We start from the raw sequence: 17,361 nt of genomic DNA, 5'->3' as shown, positions 1-17,361 counted from the left end.
ACTCCCCCCGGGGCCCCTACTGAAGAAGCGAGAGTCACATTGGTTCTGAAATAGGCCACAGGGCTGTGATAATTATCTCCTGGGGCAGAGCACCAGGCCCAGCAGCAGGTCAGGCACCTTTCCCTGGAGACCCTTTTCTTCTGTGCTGGACCCGCTCTCCACGCAGCAAAGCCTTGCGCGGTTCTCCACCACCCAGTACAGGAACCCGCGCGGGGCAAGCCTGTACACAGCACATCCCACCCTGCCAGGCCACACCCCCTGCCCGCCAGCCCCGCCCTTCCACCCCGAGTCGAACCCCCACCAGCCAATAAGGCGGCGCGCCCGACCCAGCTCCGAACGCTGACATCTCGCCGGGCTCCACGTGATCTCTGTTCGCTTAATCGCTCCCAGGAGCCGCGGCTACCGGCTGCCATGGGCCTGGCCGCGCGCCTGGTGCTGCTGCCCGGCCTGCTGCTGGCCCTGAGCGCTGGGCAGGGCCTGGGGTCCGGCCGCCCCACCCCGCCGCAGAGCGGCCCGGAGGGGTGGGCGGTCGGGGGCGGGCGCCGGCTGCTGTCCCTGGAGCTGCTGGAGGAGGCCGAGGACCTGTCGCTGGCCATGCTGGGGATGGGGCTCCCCGGGGAGCTGCAACCCGAGTGCAGGGAGCTCCTGGTGGGCTTCGCCAACAGCAGCGTGAGGCTCACCGGCTGCCTGGTGCGGAGCGCCCGGCCCGTGCGCCTTTGCCAGAGCTGCTACCGCCACTTCCAGAGCGTCACGGAGCAGTTGAAGAACATCACCCGGACCGTGGGGGTGCGTGCGGGGAAGGGATCTCCCAGGAGCGGCCTTCGTGTGTGTGTATGGGGATCCTCTCACCCACAAGCTTCGCTGGGGTACGGCTTAGCCAAGCCCTAGCTGGAGGTGGTCTCCCCCAAGCTGTTGCAGAGAGGCAGGGTGGGGGAATCCCTTGCCTTCTTCCGTAGGCCAGCTGGGAGAGTAGCTGGCTCCCTTGCCTTACCCCCAGAGCTGCTGTTTGTGTCTGGCGCTGGCTAAGGACTGCACGTGGGGGTGGGTGGGTGGATGGGGAAGCTGGAAAACATAGCAGGCTTACATGGAAAGCTAAGATCGTGGAAGTAAGTAAGGGAGGGAGGGTAAAAGGTCCTCCTGGGTATCCGTTTGCAAGTGACTCCCCAGCAGAAGAGGTGTCCAGTGGATGCTCCTCCCATTGGAGTGAGTGTTCCTGGCAGACTTATTAATAGAATCCTGTGTGACTGAAAAGAGGAACTAGGGGTGTTGAGTAAAATGGAGGCACAGACCTTTTAGTGTTACCAGACTTGTATCCTGTGCAGGGAAATAGCATTTGGAGCACTAACTTGCACTGCCTGATTACTCATTGATATTGACTGTTCTCTGGAAATGCCCAGTCTGCGGTATATGATTAATGACTTCAGGCCACATGCACACAATAAAATAGCAAAACAACATCCACTTCAAAAAATATTTGATCCTTAAAAATCAGAGTATTCTAGAATTTAGAGATTCATAACTAGCTGGGCCATCAGCTTCTCACAAATGCCTAGGAGCCTTCTTAGATATGAATCATTGCTGCTTAAAGTGTTTTGCTCTTGTAAGCTTTTTGCCCATTGCTCTCCTCCTATGTTGGGCTAAGTTCTTGTGCCTGAAAGGAGAGCTTTTTCTGTTCACCATATTGTGGGGTTGGTATTGCTTATGTGACTGCTGACTGCGAATACTTTTGCTTTCAGTATTTGGCTGTGTATTAAAGCTTACTTATTTTGATTTTGTACAAGAGATCGTATGTACCCTTCCTTTCCCTTAGCATACTTAAAATTTACAATCTGATCTAGCTCCCAAACGCCATAATTCCACCAAACTCCGGTCTTCCCCTTACAAAAGGCCAAGGAAAAAGATGAGCATTGCAGTATGTTTGGAAGGTAATGGATCTGGGCTCTGAATGATGCCACTTGTGGAAGTATGGCATGAGCAAAGCAGTGTCTCTCAAGAACCCTGGACTCAAACCACGTTTTTGGCTCTGAAAGTCATTACCTACACCTAGAATTAATTCCACCTAGAAGTGCATATGCAACTGCAGCTTGGAGGAGCACTGTAAAGCCAATCCACAACATGGCAGCTATAGCTTCTAAAGTAGTCATCTTGTGGTGTAGCCCAAGTAAAGTGCAGTAGTGTTATCTCAAGGTGCAAAGGCATGTAGCATGGTCTGCATCTGAAGCAAAAGGTCTTGCTTGCCAATGGAAAAATATCCAGTAGCAAACCTGACTTGTCAATAATGGCTGCACACCATCCGTGGTGTTGATGTGATTCAGGCCAGTTCTTCCAGTTGCATTCCACATCTTACTAACATTGTTTGTCTGGTTTCTTAAAGCTGGAAATTGTTCATAACCAAAGGATGTTAATAGTCCTGCATCTTGCAAAGCGTTCTTTAACTCCTATAGTGTATCAACTTATACACATTTTACTCCCATCTCTGAAAATGCGGAGCTTAAAGGTGGGAAATCTAGTGACCAATACTATAACTTTTATATGGGAATGCTCATTGTGGAGGGCCTCAAATACCTTACAGATTATATACATACAACTCCACTAGGTTACTGTTCCCTAGCCATTAGTCAGTCAACCAGCTGCACAACTCTTCTGGGTAAAGGTGGGGTACCAGCCGGATAAGCCCTAACTTTGACAGTACAGGTATACTAGCTAGGACCATGTTTTTATGTATCTGCAGATTATTTGAGGCTAATTGAATGTCATCTGAAAGATCCAAATGTAACAAACTGCATGGTACTCAGTTTCTCTCTTTAAGAATGATTAAAGGAGTGAGGTGACCCTGCTGATATTTGAACCAGTGGCTGCAGTGAGTCAAAATATTGATGTTTAGAACTTTTAAGTTATCCTTTCCACCAGTTGTCATCAACTGATGTGGGAAGTCGGGGGGGGGAAAAAGCAGCCCAGTTTCATTCTGTGAATCTAGGTAACTTAGTTTTTGTTAGTATCAGTGATTTAAACCTTTTTCCCCAAAGTTAAGTCTCCCATGGATTTGGACGTTCAACTTTTAAGGAGCCCTCCTGGAAGGTGGTAGGCCCCTGCAAATGCTGAAAAAGCATAAACAGCTAGGTCTCAACCAGGGGTACACACATCTCAGAATACGTGGAGTTCTGCTGGGGTACATGAACTCATCTAGATATTTGCCTAGTTTTACAACAGGCTACATAAGAAGCGCCAGCGAAGTCAGTACAAACTAAAATTTCATACAGACAATGACTTGTTTATACTGCTCTATATACTATACACTGACATGTCATACAATATTTATATTCCAATTTGTTTTATTTTTAATTATATGGCAAAAATGAGAAAGTAAGCAATTTTTCAGTACTAGTGTGCTGAGACACTTGTATTTTTATATGTCTGATTTTGTAAGCAAGTAGCTTTTAAGGGAGGTGAAACTTGAGGTACGCAAGACAAATCAGGCTCCTGAAAGGGGTACAGTAGTCTGGAAAAGTTGAGTCATTGGCCTAGTAGATGTGAGTGTGTGCATATGACAGTTTCCTGTAGAAATTACCAGAAGTAGCAGTAATGGAAATTCCTGTGGTGTGAGTCTTAAAGTGGAAGATTTGATGATCCTTAATCTTTTAACAAATCTTCCATTTTAACAGGGAAAAAATAGAATAAATAGGGAAATGGATCTCTCCCAAACATTTGTAGGGAGCACCACATTTTAATAGAGACTCTTGTGTTGCATGTCCCATTCCATTCATGGCCACTTAATATGTCTGTCAACTGCAACAATTGCTTGCCATAAACAACAACTTTATGGCAGTATCTAAATCAACTTAGCAGCTGGGAAGCAGGAGCCAGAGTCTTATGTCCAGTTAGCTCTCCAGAGATCAAAGTTTGGGAACCATGGGGTTGAAAGAGAACTAGTTTTGAAAGTGGAAAAATTAATATTAATCTGTCAGACTTGTTTTGCTGTAATAACTTAACAGTTATTCCTGCACTTCTTTCCTGTTCACTTCACCCTACTTCTTTAGTACTCTGCTCACACCCAGGCTGCACTGTCACAGGAATTCCACCACTATCTCTTTCCATTGTGATCCCTGAATATATTAGATATCAGATCATGGTAGAGAGGAAAAAAAGGATTTTGCTATTAACAGCAATAAAATCTTTGCTTACTATAGCCTTAGATAGTTTGTCATGACTTGCAGAAAGGACATCAGCTGTCTGTGATATGAGTCTGGGTGGTAGATGGATCCATTATATTCCCAAGAGGCAGATTGTAGCTTTTCCAGGCCAAAAAGTTAACACTTGTTTATACGTTGGAAATAAAACAATGAGGAAAAGAGAAGAGGAAGTACATAGTGTTCATGTTTTTTTTTTTTTTTTTCCCAGGTAGAAAATCTGTTCTTGTGTGAAGGGGTGAAAAAAACCAACTCATTAGTCAAGGGCCAATGACTAACTAGGTTTAAACTTAAGTGTCAGATTACAAAGGATACTCATCATTCTGTGCTCAGCTGTGTAGAGCTTTGCCTTTTTCTTCTCAGAGTTAGTTTAAGGCTGAAGCCTTTTCCTGATACTATTTGTTATTCTAACTTGGGGGCAGTCAGTAGGGGAATTCTGGGCCAAATCTGGACCGCCAGATGGCTTTTGAACAGACCCTGACATCTTTTTACTTATTTAGTATCAGTGGTGGAGTTTTTTAGTTATTTCCTCTGGAGTTTGTCTCTTGACCAAGACATTGACTAAAAATAATTGATTATCTCTGGTCTAACTTTTCCCAAGTACCTTTTCCACACCATGTATCTGTATGGTTGTATGTGGCTCTGAACTAATTCATGAACCAGCTATCCAGAAAAGCATGAGTGTAAACACTTGGGCAGGGACAGTCTTTATGTCTTGCACAGACCTAAGCAGGTGGTGGATCTTGAACAATAATAGGACTGGCATCTCTTAATGCAGAGATCCTGAGGCTGTTCTCTCATGGCATTCTTAGCTAACTAGCTTGTGTGTGTTTGGGAGGATTTCATGGGACAGGTAAAGAGAGGATTTCTTGGTCATGGTTTTCGACTCAGTTTCAGGTTAGTAGTGTGTGGGAGCAATTGCCATCAGATGTCTGTTTGGCCTGTATGAAAGCTAGGTCGTGTAGGGATGTTTCATCTCTTGCTGGGCTGCAGGTGAGCTAACCTCTCTCCTACAGGTAGCTTATCCAGGTCAGGGTTGGGGCAGACAGGCTGTGATGGGGGCAGTAACTCATGCTCTTGTGGCTGACTTTGTACCTGCTAGAGCTGAGTGAAATAGTCCCACTGAACCTCAGACCCTCTTAAACAGGGCTTTAAGTTTGAGCTTTTGTGGACATAGTTTGATACCACAGCGATGGAAACTGCAGGGTCTCTAATCCTTAAACATCTCCTGGTGGGGTTGGGGAAGGTGCCCTCCTCTTTCTCCTAGGCTAGTAGAGGGTCTTAGATGGCTGCTGCTCTTCCTCCCTCCCTCTTCGGGGTCCTGCTTGGTAGTGGCTTTTACATCCCAAATTCTGAAAGGCTTCCTACCCCCAAACAGGGTAGCAGACATGTCAGTGCCCCTCTGCTACCTGGCTGTGCTGAACTAGGGCTAAGAAGTTCCATAATTCTTAACTAGAGTTGCTTGGGAACTCCATGCTCCACAAAATATCCTCTAGGGCCAAGAGAAGCAACCAGCCTCTCTGGGTATGTCTACACAGCATTTTGGAGCCTGTGGGACCAAGCCTCCCAGTCCAGGTTGACAGACTTTGGCTGGAGGGGCTTGCGCTGGTGCTCAGAACATAGCTGTATCGACAGCACTTTGAAGTTGTGAAACTGACTTTGAAGCCTAGGGATGGTGGGAAGGGGGGCTTCAGAGCCCAAGCTGCAGCCCAAGCTGTGACTTCAAAGCGCTGTCTCCACAGTTATTTTCAGAGCACTAGTGCAAGCCCAGGTCTGTTGACACAGGCTCCAGAATGCTGTGTGTAAGGAGGCTAGTGTGAAGGGTCAAACAAAAGAACATGTTTGCCTCTTTAAACATGGATCTTCCATTGTCAGTGCTTTTTAGTACTTCAGTCAACTTGTATCTCTCTATGTATCAAGCTGTTAAGTTATATTGAAATGGTGTCTTGGCTGGGGATGGGTGAGTGATAAATTACTGTAAAAGCAGCAGAGAATCCTGTGGCACCTTATAGACTAACAGACGTTTTGGAGCGTGAGCTTTCGTGGGTGAATACCCACTTCATCAGACGCACTGATACTTGATAAATTACTGATCTTCTACCCCAACCTCAGTATAACTAATTACAAATCTTATTTTCTTCAGCAAATGTTTTGTAGTCTTACTGACCCTCACCAGAGCTTGTACTCCATTTGCCAGACCAGTCTTCGTGCTTAATCTGGTTTTGGTCAAAAGCAGCTCAGGGGTGAGATCTATTCTTTTGTGGTTGGAAAATCAGCCTGGGGGTGCCTGCTTGATTATGTCAGTCTGTGGTTTGTCGGGGGGAGACAAGAAGTGATGTTCTCAGTCTCTATTTTGAGTCTTCTCTCAAATGGAATGAAAACAGATATGTGCACACTTTAAAATGCTATTTGGAGGCTTGATGGTCCTCTGTGTTTGCTGTTAGCAGTCTCTGTACCAGAAGGCTCAGATGCATGCTAGGAGGGATTGACTCATAGCAGAAGGCAGGTTGGGGTGACACAGAGCCAAGGGAGAGCAACTTTATGCTACACATGAGACTCCAGAGGAGTCATGCTGGCAGGTGCACTAGATCAGCCAAGCAGGAGTTATAGGCTTCTTGTACCAATTGGACTTGTGAAGCTCTGAATGCTGGGTTATGTCAGCTTCCATCAGTATTAACCCAGGATGGAATCTAACTCTGTAGTTGTATTATGGGAGCACCCAGAGGGCCCCATTGTGGGATCAGGGACCATTATGCTAGTCATTGTACACGTGCATAATGAAAAGTGTCCCTGCTCTAGAAAGCTGTTGGTGTGCATGGTGCTGTTTTGACTGACACTCCTGTAGTTCTCATATTAAACCCTCTAAGAACCTACCTAAGTCCCCAACATGGTTATACATCTCACAATATTTAATGGTGTGTGTGTGTGTGTGTGTGTGTGTTTGTTTTTTTTTAATAGTCCATTGTTTGGAAAGACTCCGGTTTTGCCCTGTCGGACTAGTTCTCGGCCTTTCTAGTCTCTGAAATTCTCAGAATTCTGACAAGGGATGTAAAACTGGCTACACTACTCCTGATGCGTAAAACTGACATGCTTAAAATGGCAGACTTGGCCTCCATATCACCAGTTATCTGAAATAGTTTCAAAGTTGTTTCCATATGAATTCATAATGCTGTGGGGTTTTTTCTTCCAGAATTCTTCTGAGAGCAACTGTGCAAAAAGCCTCTTGATGTCCGACAGGATACAGCTAGTTGTGATCCTTTCACAGTTCTTTAACAGTACTTGGGAGAAGGCCAACTGTGCAAGTATGTGATTTGTTCTGTCCTTTTCATGCTACTGTTATGATTCAGATGACAGATTTAGCCATGCCTTTAAAACTTCTCAATTGATCAGAACTGAACAGCTTTGATAAGATTAAGTTATTTAAACTGACAGAAACAAAGAGCTCTTTATTGATACATCTTGGATATTTTATTGTACAGGGGACACTGTTCAAAGCTGACAGGTTAAAAAGATCAATGTCGTTTTCTTCTTCCCTTGCTTTTCTAAACACTAGAGTCACTATACAAATATTCACCTTGTGCTAAAAACATTTACCCCTCCAAAATCAGAGCTTCTTTACTTACCACCCGTTTTTACTTTGTCTGAACAAACCATGCTGGAGATCTGCTACATCTCTTATTTTTCCCATGCTCTCGTTTTCCCACTGAAGTAGAAAATATAACTTGAACTGTTTATTAAAAAGTAAGGTTCAGATTCTGATACCCTTACTCATGTTGAATAGCATTGTACTCACCCCACGTCACACTGAGTGACTGCTAGTGATCAGACTCTGGCTCTGAAATTCTGTGGGCTGGTTCTGCCTCTTATTCTGGCTCTAACATATTGCATGTGGCTCCTTTTATGGCCCTTAAATGCCACAACAGGAAAAATTCCCCTGGCAAAGGAGCTGTACCCCTACCAGGGGAGCATAGTTGCTGGAGCTAAGGGTGTGGGGGGTGCTGGGCCCTGGCCTGAAATGGTTTCCATCATATACAGGTTTACAGTTTGGTTCAGTGGCTCTGAGCACCCCCACTGTACAAATTGCTCCAGCACCCCTGCATGGGAGTGTGCCAGGGGTTGGAGGGGTGGCAATGTAGAGCCGAGTGCTGCAAAGGATTTTGGGCTGCTACAGAGTCCATAAATAGTTCCAGGGAGATTGGTGGCAACCAGTAACTTACGTTGGGAACTGCTAGCCAGAACCAAAGTGTGTGAAGGAGAGGTAAACGACCTCCAACTGTCCTCTCATTCTCAGGCTCTGCCTTCTGTGCTGCATCTCTCAGAAGGGGAGCACAGACTCTATCCCCTAATGCTTAAGATGTTCCCCCACTTCCATCCTTTAGGGAAGGTCACGTTTGGAGTCTGCCAACTTTTAATGGAATTCTACATAAAACTAGCAGTCCTCGTTTTCAAGGGTCTAATGGGTCAGTAGAAAAAGTGGAGTAGATGGAAGGAAAGAAATATCTGCAGGGACTAGAGCAGTATCTGACAAGGAGGGTTTTAGGAGCGCTCTGCAAGGCCGGTAAAATTGGCTTCCACTTCCTGAAAAAATTGGTGTACATTTTGTGACTGCTTAGTTCATTTTTTCAAAAGTATTTCCGTCTTTTCAAAAGCATAAAGATTCCTTCTATTTCCTAGCTGAAACAGCGGACAGCTATATATCTTACACTTATATTTTCAAATAGTGCACACTAAAAGCAGCGTCTTGTGTTATCTGAAAGGATTTGAGCTCTCTCTGGGCTTTCTTCAAAATGCTCTTGATAATGGTCTTCATCTTTCACTTAATTATGGCCAATTAATACTTAAATATATCCTAAATGAAGAGAGAAGCTTGAGTGAGTTAGGACAGCAAATCTGAGACATCTGCATAACAGCAACCAAATAGGAAAGGCAAAGCTGACTGGATTGTTTTTATAATTGAGAGCTCTTGCTGTAAAACTGTCGGGCCACCAAGGGACGTGTTGGCTCTAGACATAGGTTAGAAATCAGGATATCTTGATTCATGTGTTTTTTTTTTTTTTTTGTTTGTTTGTTTTTTTCTTTTGACAGATTGTTTGAAGAACAACAGTGAAGGACTATCAAATAGTACAATAGAGTTCCTAAACTTATTCAATACAACACTGACGTGCTTCGAACATAACTTCCAGGTATCTTTGCTGTGTATCTGAGGGTGGCACTGAGCCTTCTTCTTGTATAGTAAAATCTCTTATTTTCACAGAACAAATTGCCATGGATACATATTGAGCAACTGCAATTGGCAAATTCTTAAGCAGTTTAGGCAGTTAGAACAATTATCTGTAAAATGCAGATGTTCACAACTGAGAGCACAAAATCATTTTAATTGATGCTCACCTTGACTTTCTTATATGCAATTACAGTGCCATTTCATATTGGGATTTCTGGATTCACAATAGCTGATGATTATATAGTAAGAGTCATGTAGTCTCTGGATACAGTAAGTCACTTTTCCTAGTTCGTTCTGGAGTTGTCACTACGTGACTTAGCCATGTGGCTCCTTAAATCATTATTTGGTTGTATTGTAGATTAGTCCAAAAGGGCCAGCTACCCTAAAACACTTGTTAAGACTCATATCCATTACAATTAAAACTTTTGCAATTAAATAGTCCTCTTTGTAAAATAAATGTGGCAATTATCTCCCAAGAAAGTGCATCCAAAGAATTATGCATCAAAGTTTTTTGTAAATTATGCTAATTTAATCCTAAAACTAAATCAGATTATGCAAAAATATTAGTTGTTTCATTAAGCAGCTAATCAATAAAAACTGTCCAAAACAATAACATTCAAATTAAAGTTCTTGGTGCAGAATAAACATATGGATCTAGAAGAGGATCTGTGGTTACAGTATGCTTTGCAGCCCCCCTTTCTGGTGAGCTAGCTTTCCCTGTTTTTATGCTTACCAGGCAGCTTTTGCCCTCCACTGTGGTGGTTTCTATGGCATTTTTTTAACGGATGTATTGCCATGATCATATCCACAGAGTTCTGGAGATAAGACTTGTGCTTCTTTAGTAGGCTAGTTGATTGTATGCGAGCATAACAGTTGCCTGTATTATTTCTGAATGTCTTAGAATTTTGTATAAATCCAAGCAGGTTGTAAAGATTCACTTTGGCTCTGTCCTTGCCCCTCTTCACAGACAGGTGGACGTATGTGCTGTTTTTGTGGGGAAGCTGTGCCAAAGATGTATTTAGCATTTTCAGTATGGAGGGGGTGTGGTCTGTGCTCATGCTTAACTGTTGTGGAAGGAACAGCTGCTGAGAAAGACCTGTTGCCCGTTATTCTCACTGTTGATGGTTCCTGAGATGTGCAGCCTTTATAGTAGGTCTTGGCCAGGGGAAAGAGCTTGGGCCTGGTCAATGGAGCACTTTAAAGGCAAGACCTGGACCATAGACCCAATCTAGTAATTACTGGGTAGCCAGTGGGGTGTTTGCAGCATTGATGTGTTCTCATTGACCTGTGCTGGTGAGCAGATAGCCTGGAGTTTCATTCCTAGGTTATGGAGATCATAATTTCAAGGATTACTGTGGTCAAGTCTGTATCTGTTAGGATGGAGCATCATCTCCTGGCTAGCTGACAGTGTTCCTAAAAACTGTTGCTGTTTGAGTATTGAATATTGCTGAGACATTGAAGAGGACCATAACTAGAAGGCTCCTGTACAATCTTCACCATGGGGTCATCTTAGGGAGTTGGCTAAATCATGGAAATGTTGCCTTCTTCCGTCCAACCTCACCATTATCTTGCCTGGGTTTAGCTTCAGAGAGTTGCCTTTCATCCAGGTATTGGTGATCTGATTTGCCAGTAGTACAGCTACAGAAAGGGGCTTTCATGGTAGATGAAAAGGAGACTAACCGCTGGGTGTAATTTGCATCCTGCTGATATTTAAGGTGAAGGTGTCTTATAGTCTCTCCCGGAAGCTTGTTGTAAATAATTGAATAGGATGTGGGAGAAAGTGAAGCTGTGTGGAATTGGTCCCAGTGCTTCCTCACAGTCATCTCTGCACATTACTGTTTATTCCCCCTAGGTCTCTGTGGTGAGCCTCCACACGGTCAAGGGCTGAAGTGATCTAGAAAAATGTTTGGAGGTTGCCCATTTTCTGTGGCTAAGAGGAGATAATCTACTATTGTGACCATGACCATTGCTGAGCCATAGGTGTAAAGCCAAGCTGGGAAGGCTCTAGGATGCTGACAAAGGTTGGGTGTAGTTGGTGATGATCCTTCACTAGCTTCCAACTGCCTCGTTCAGAAATGAGAAATTGGAGGTAGCCTGTAAAGTTGATCATACAAGAGTTTGCTTTTTGAGTGCTGGGTGAAAAGTGGTATTTTAAAGTGGATAGTATCCAGGTCTCTTCTGTAAACTCTGGCTATTGTGGGTTCTGTCATTGTGTCTCAGTGACTAGGCTTAAAAAATACAGAAGAATCTGGAGATCGTACAACAATCTTCCCCCACAACCCACTCAGCTCATCAGAACTTTCAGGGAGGTGAAACTTACTACAGTAAAACTACGTGACTTTCCTGTGTTTTTCGTCTGAAATCCACAAAGAATGAAATTCACAGTTAAGCAAACTTCCAATGCATCTTCTAGTAGGAGGAGAGATGATCTTGTATTCTGTCAGCATAAGCTGGGATCTACAGTTACATTGTATTTGGGTGCCCAACTCCCTTAGCCTCTTCTGAAAATTCCACCAATAGTGTTTTTAAGGGACTGTGTGTTAAAATATGGTCTGGATTCTTGCTGTTATTTACAATCTATGTAGTAAATGGGGGACAGGAACAGTAGCTACTGAAGCTCAAAATAATTAGGCCGAATTAAAATACTTATTCACTCCTCCTTCCTACCTGTGGCATATTTTTATAGACCAATGAAAAATAGCCAAGTTGTAGGGGAGAAGCACCCCTGTGTTTCCAAGGCAAACTTGGTATTAACAATCCTTGTTTTGTTTTTATTCTAGACAGTCAGTAGTTTAACAATGCATCTTTTTTGGGGAAAATAAGGTCAACTTTCAATTCACTGAGAGCTTTTTTTATTTCTATAAAATGGGCCTAAATCCCAAAATTTCAGTCTAACATTTTAGGATGTTAATATTGTAGATTTTGGTTCAAGTTCAGCTCTAGTTTTTAAAGTTAATTTTATATTGCTTAAGAATCTAAATACATGCTTATAATTTTAGGGGCAAGCAATCAATCTTGTACCAAGCAACCACACAGAAGTATGCAGAAACTGCAATAGAACTTACAGAAATCTGAATGCCTTGTATAACAAAATGCAAAAAATGACTGAACAGGGATCAGAACACAGAACACGCTTGTGTATTGATGTGGAAGATGCAGTAAGTGTACATATTTGCTTCTGGATCTTATTGCCAAGCTAACACCCAATGGGTAGATAGATACGAAGAGCAATCTTCAGTGGTCCCTTAGCTGTTTTCTCTTGGCACCGCCCTTGTCCTTTCAGTGGTGGAAGCTACTTTCATGAGCAGTTTCTTTGGTGTCCTAGGGTCACACTGCACCCACTGCTTTGTGCTGTGACTTCTCACATCTCTCAAGTTAAGGAGGGTCAGGCTGGGTTCCAGTCAGTATATGGAGACAAAACAGTTAAGGAACATTTAAATGTTTCAGGAAACGGTGTTGGTGACCCAGTAGGTTGCACTCTTCTCTCTGAGTTAGTACTGAACCAGGACCCCTGGGGTACTCCATGTTGCTGCTGTTCATTTGGATGAGATGTAAAATAGAGTTCCTGACCACTGGGGATCATTAAAGACCTTGTGCCACTCCTGAAGAGGAAGGAGGCTAACCTTGATGTCCTGACATATTTCAGCTTGGGCAGTTGGGACTTTATTCTTGTTTAGAGATTTTTGTGAAGGGACAAATACCACTTCCTATCCCAAATTGGGGTTCGGGAGCTGGGAATTCCCTTTAATTTTTGGCTTTTATCTAACACTCCTCAGCTAAGGTCTAGTTAATGCTTCCAGTTAGTTGCTTCCGAACGACAGCAGTTGCTTATTGGGCCAATGAATATTAGGAAAGTTTTTAATGTATTTAGCTGTCTCTTAATGGGATTTTTAGCAACTGGAAAGAAAGAAGGTTAGTAGCATGTGATCGGCCAGCTTTCTATGAACCGCCAGTGAGTGGTGGAAGAATCACAGTGTGGGAATCACTGCTCTAATAAATATATTGGATGGAATCCTGTCTCCTTGGACGTCAATGGGAGGGTTTGCCATTGATTTCAGTAGGGCTGGGATTTCACCTGTGGTGTCTGATTTTTTTTTTTTTTTTTTTTTTTTTTTTTTTTTTTAAGGGGAGATATTTTAAATGGCTCTTATTCAAGTAGATATGGTTTAAAGGTAATTAGTGGGTTTTGCAATACTGAACTTTGCAATGTTCAGTAAAAGAGTAATACAAGCCAAAGAATGTGTTGTTCACCATGGTCGTTTTCCTTTTAGATGAACATTACACGAAGGCTTTGGAGTAGAACTTTCAACTGTTCCGTCCCGTGCAGTGATACGGTCCCAGTGATTGCAGTTTCTTCATTCATTCTCTTTTTACCAGTCATTTTTTACCTTAGCAGTTTCCTTCACTCAAAGCAGAAGAAACGTATACTTATTCTGCGTAAGTAATGTCAGAACTTTACTTACAGAATGGGGGAGCACAAGGAATCATCTTGGTCACTCCACTTGATCAACATACTTGGTATGGGCTCAGGCAATTCTGCCACTGTGCCTGCAACAGTGAGTGGGAGCTGGTGTTGGCTACTTGTCCTCTTGGGGTCTACTTTTATCACTTCAAGAGCTGAGGAGGGTGGGGAAAGTAGGTCCTTAGCCATGTGTTTCTGTTGAAAAGGAAAACTGTGATGTTAACGGAACACTGTTCAATAGTACGTGCTCAGTTAAACTGAGCGAGTGGGAAACTGATGTTGGGAGTCTTTATTTTGATTTTTCTTTTCCTTCTAGCCAAGCGTATCCAATCAAATGCCAGTCTTGTGAACATCCAAGAAAAATACAGCTGAGCTGCAAAACAAAACCAAAAAACTGCAACTGGGTATATATTGGGTACAATTGTGGTGGAAAGGGACAGCACAAAAGAGGAGTTAATTATGGTTTAGTGTTGCTCTGTATCATTACACAAGTTAAAAAAAAATGCTGTCTGACTCCTAAACCGGTATATTAACAAACATGACAAGGCAGGGCTGTGAGACAGTGTGGATTTCTGATTAGAAAAATTTAGTTCTTTCCAGACTAGTGCTGAAGCTGGTTATTTTCTGATTCTTTTACTGCAGGTTTTTGTACCTTTCATCAGAGTATGTACTTTTCCTGTATGTTTTTTCCTTTATTTAATTTTCTATATTGACTCCATAAAAATCTAGTATGACAGTTGTGTTCATTTTCAGGCATATTAGTACAGTCTGAGACCTGATAACCTTTCTGACGTGGTTCTTATGAACTAGCAAAACTTAATATAATTTGTTTTGGTTCAATTCAGTAACAGAATTAGAACATTTCAAAGTAAAAATGCCATCTTACCACATTTGGGTAGACTTGTACTACAGATTTCAAAAATTAGCCTCCTTACGTAGCATCTCTTGATAGACGCAGTCATGTTGCTTAGTTCATTTTAGTGGTCTTTAAAAAAAAAAAAAAAAAAAAAAGTGAGATGCAAGGAAAGTGGTAGATTTCTGGCAACAAATACAGCAGGTCAGCCAGTGCTAGACATTAATAGTAATCATTGACAGCTACAGTATTTGGCTATTCCAGAAAATGTTCCATATTAGCACATATTTGGGCACTTGCACACTTAAACCACTAAGTCATTGCTTTTCAAATGGTTAGAGGCTTATTTTCATTGCTTTTCAAATGGTTAGAGGCTTATTTTTAGGTATGATGCATATCTATATGTATAGTCAGATGTGTGTTTTTGTTTGTCCCTTATTTCACTTGTTTAATCTCCTTTTTATTTATATAGAGATAGAGACAGAGAGAGACAAAATATTTTAAAATGATAACCTGAGGTAAGTCACTGGAGATGCTGAATTGTGCTTGATGTAGAACTTCGTCTGGTTCAAGATATAAATGGGTTGACGTGAAAGATATTTTTGTAGTGAGTAGGGCACCGATGTACTGTAACTCTAGAACTGGCATAAAGTGAATATGCTATGCCCGGATCTCTGACTTTCTGTATCCAAATTTGCAATCAATACTTTCTAGAAACTTACTGAGAGTGAGGTCCATTTAGTAGATTAAAATAAACTCCAAACTCTGTAGGAAGTTGTAGAGCTGAAGCAAAAGGTCACATTATTGTTACTAAAGTTAATGGAACTATAGAAAGGACACAATTCCATAAAGATGCGTTAATACAGGATATCCAGGCTGGTAAATCCTAGGCCTACATTTTTCTGAATTTTTTATTATAGTAAAATGAAGAAAATTCAGTGTGGTTGTAATGAGGTTTGGAGGCTTCACTCTGATATTCAGTCCATCCCATTTTACAGCTTTAAGACTAAAGGGACACATCAACTGGGAAATCACATTTTTTTTGAAAATGTGATGCCTATGATTATTATACAACTGAAAAGGTAGCAGTTTCTTTCTTTTACCTTGTGTCTTTTGACAGCACTTTTGTTTTTAGTTAGTTTCACTGTTTTGTCTCCACAGCCTATTAGTCACTTTTTTTCCCTTGCCCAAACAAACATCAGCAGGGGACCAAAATAATCTTAAAGCACTTTAAAACAACAATAATTATTATTTAAAGAATTAAGGCATACTGTCTTTTAAAAAGAAAACCAAGTTGATAGTGTCTCAGTATTAAGTTACATGATGTGTTAGCATTTGGCTGATATCCATACAACTGCTTCCTGATATTTCGTGAATAGGAAGTATTATCTGCCTCTGTTAATCACATGAATCGCCTTGAATGGTTGATTTGTGTTGAAAGCCTAAATAAGGTTGGATTTCTTGTCTGAGGAAATATATTTTTGACACTTTGATCCACTATAGATAAGGTGTCAATAGTAGAAGAATATATTTATGTTGCTTATCACATGGTTATCTTAAGACAGAGGGGAAAATTGCCTTTGTTTTAAATGACTATTTATATCTATTGTGCTCAAATTTCAGCTTACCGGGCCTTATTCAACTGCTGTCCTAATAGCATTCCTTTGATTTGAGGCATCATATGATTGAGGGCTGTTCAGAGCAATCTTTCATTCATGCTGATAAAACCCGTTTGTATGTGCAGAGTTACAGAATAGCTTTCATACCGTAAGCAGTGGCTTTTTGAGCACAATTCAGATTAATTAGGTCTGAAAGTCATTACTCTTGGATATGGTGGTTAAGCACTTTATTTAAAAAAAAAAAGAAAAAAAAGCAGCTTTTGTTTTTTGTTTTTCCCTGGCTGCTAAGCCAAATGAAAGTACTCATGATTGTTTTTAAAGAAGCCGCAAAGTTTACGCTCTAGAAATAATTTATATCCTACATCTTCTCAAATGTCACTTTTTTCCTTTGTTTCCGTATAATGCTTGCTTTGTTTACATATTTTTAAGTGTACAGTATCTTTCATATAAAATGCATTGGGTCTTGTTAATATTCTGATGTTTCTATAAATGCTTACAGTCTCCTGTCCCTAAAGGAAGTGTGGTGGTGCACAAAACATGCAGGGAAAAAAAGCTAACTTTATTTGGCTGGCAATTTTTAACCATTGTTTGCCATTTTTATGACTGTGTATAAGATACAATTAAAAAATTTTTACTTTGAAGTACCAGTTGTTTGTATTTTTGGTACAAACAAATGTTTTTATCCTTGGGTAGCATTATCTATTTTTGGATTAGAAAACCTGTATACACTGAAAATGAACAAATATTGTATTGAATAAACCTGTTGTGTATAGAATTGACTGCGCTTGATTGTCCCATTTTCAGTGCTGAGATGCTTTGCCAATGCTGTTTTTAATGAGTGGCGGGGAAAGGATGGGTCAGGGCAGCCCAAGAAATAAAATTTCTCTCAGTTTACTACACTTTCCTATTATGGACTTGTGTTTGAAGCACATGGTTACTATAGAAACCTAATGCAGGTAAACAGATAATAAATGCAACTTCGCAGTGTCGACACTCATTGTTAGTGCTTTGTTCTAGAC

The 17,361-nt window shown here is 41.8% G+C and overlaps 1 protein-coding gene across 2 annotated transcripts; it reads left to right on the top strand.

Annotated features, from left to right (window-relative positions):
* The first annotated feature begins 396 nt into the window (after nucleotides 1–396).
* On the top strand, nucleotides 397–17,121 carry OSTM1 (osteoclastogenesis associated transmembrane protein 1). 2 transcript variants are annotated; one of them, XR_012655522.1, is made up of 7 exons: nucleotides 397–786; nucleotides 7,378–7,489; nucleotides 9,273–9,370; nucleotides 12,408–12,566; nucleotides 13,680–13,845; nucleotides 14,187–15,064; nucleotides 15,097–17,121. XR_012655522.1 is itself a non-coding variant. In XM_032781677.2 (6 exons), the coding sequence occupies exons 1-6, from the start codon at nucleotides 412–414 to the stop codon at nucleotides 14,240–14,242; spliced, it is 966 nt and encodes a 321-aa protein (XP_032637568.1). In that variant the 5' UTR covers nucleotides 397–411; the 3' UTR covers nucleotides 14,243–17,121. The 2 variants fall into 2 exon arrangements, 1 of the variants encoding a protein (XP_032637568.1); XM_032781677.2 differs by having other exon boundaries at nucleotides 14,187–17,121.
* The last annotated feature ends 240 nt before the right edge of the window (nucleotides 17,122–17,361 follow it).

This window comes from Chelonoidis abingdonii, chromosome 3 (assembly GCF_003597395.2).
Source record: "Chelonoidis abingdonii isolate Lonesome George chromosome 3, CheloAbing_2.0, whole genome shotgun sequence".
NCBI classification, from domain to species: domain Eukaryota; kingdom Metazoa; phylum Chordata; order Testudines; family Testudinidae; genus Chelonoidis; species Chelonoidis abingdonii.
This window is presented reverse-complemented; position numbering and strand designations above follow the sequence as displayed.

What these genes read in the sequence shown, in the direction of transcription:
- OSTM1 (XM_032781677.2), top strand. Translation starts at nt 412, where the DNA reads ATGGGCCTGGCCGCGCGCCTGGTGCTGCTGCCCGGCCTGCTGCTGGCC. An exon ending in ACATCACCCGGACCGTGGGG is followed by an intron (nt 787 to 7,377) that starts GTGCGTGCGGGG and finishes TTTTTCTTCCAG; the next exon opens with AATTCTTCTGAGAGCAACTG. An exon ending in GAAACGTATACTTATTCTGC is followed by an intron (nt 13,846 to 14,186) that starts GTAAGTAATGTC and finishes TTTTCCTTCTAG; the next exon opens with CCAAGCGTATCCAATCAAAT.